General features: G+C 69.3%; 1 protein-coding gene across 1 annotated transcript in view; it reads right to left on the bottom strand.

Annotated features, from left to right (window-relative positions):
- Positions 1-1,215, bottom strand: part of MVD (mevalonate diphosphate decarboxylase) — a 25,395-nt gene that overhangs the window by 3,738 nt on the left and 20,442 nt on the right. The window contains exons 9-11 of the mRNA XM_014589429.1: positions 560-759; positions 316-390; positions 25-243 (exon numbers count right to left, since the gene is read on the bottom strand). Coding sequence (XP_014444915.1) covers positions 25-243; positions 316-390; positions 560-759 — 494 coding nt within the window. The remainder of the gene's footprint in view (positions 1-24; positions 244-315; positions 391-559; positions 760-1,215) is intronic.

Here is a 1,215-nt window from a genome sequence, read left to right as displayed (position 1 = left end):
CCCCACCCGCACCTGCCACAGCACCTTGGTCTGGCCGTGGTGGGCGTTGAAGCAGTGCACCAGGTGCATGATGCGCCGGGAGGTGTCGCTGAGGTAGGAGATGGGTGGGAAGGTGTCCAGGCACGTGGCGTGGAACTGGTTGCTGTCCCGCATGGTCAGCTGGGCGAAGCCCGGGAAGTCGCGCTCCCGAATGCAGTGGATCATCTCCGCCATGCGCGCCGGCACCACCGATTCGGCCCGGAACTGCAGGGCAGAGGCCATGCTGCAGCCCACGCCGGCTCGCTGCCCCGTGGCACCCCGCGGCACCCCCCTTACCCTGAGCAGGGGACTGGTCTCCACACTGGTCCGCATGCCAGCCGTACTGCCCGTCGGCTTCCTCTCGGCGCTCACCTGTGCCAGGACACAGCTGAGCCGGGCCCTGTCCCAGCTGCGCCACATGGCGGCATTGGGGCTCTGGCCAGGGCAGATACCTGGCGGCCAGGACTCCCACTGGGGTCTCTCATGCGCCCCGCCAGCCCACAGCCCAGTGACAGTCGGACGAAAGGCCCGTCCCACTCACCACGAGGATGAGCACGCGTAGTTCAGGCCAGTGCGACTCAGGGGCCACCTGCCGGGCGACGCTGTCCTTCCCATCAGCCTGCTGCCCCATCTGCCACTCCACGAAGCCCCCATACAGGCTGCGGCAGGCCCTGCCCGAGCCCCGACGGGCCACCTCTGAGAGGTCACTCTCAACCCCGTAGACCCGGGCCAGAGCGTAAGCTGCAGGCGTAGGAAGAGGGTAGGCGCTCGAGACGGCGTGGGCCTGCCCCTCACACCACTCAGCGGGGGCGCAGTGCCGGGAGGGCCGGGAAAGGCTGCCCCGGGACCTACACGGGCTGGGCTTTGGACGCCGTGGGCGAAGCACGGTCTGAGGTCGCCTGGGCACAGACCGTGGCTCGGAGGCCCAAGGACATGTGTGCAGGTGGCTGCAGAGGGAGGGCCGGGGGTGCCTGGGCCTAACCAAGCCTCCAACGGCAGGATCTGGAGCAGGGCCACGAGGAGACCTTCCTGCCCCAGGCTCCTGCACGGGCCGCATGTCTCCAGAGGGGCACCCCACCCGTCACCACAGGCGGGTCCTGTTGGGCCAGTAAGTGTCAGAGCGGAGAGCGGAGGGCAGCACGTGCTGTACCCCAAGCAGGGAGAGGCCCCGATGAGGGGAGGCTGGGCGGGCGGACC

The sequence above is a fragment of the Tupaia chinensis genome, unplaced genomic scaffold (assembly GCF_000334495.1).
Source record: "Tupaia chinensis unplaced genomic scaffold, TupChi_1.0 Scaffold000355_1, whole genome shotgun sequence".
Taxonomy (NCBI): Eukaryota; Metazoa; Chordata; class Mammalia; order Scandentia; family Tupaiidae; genus Tupaia; species Tupaia belangeri.
This window is presented reverse-complemented; position numbering and strand designations above follow the sequence as displayed.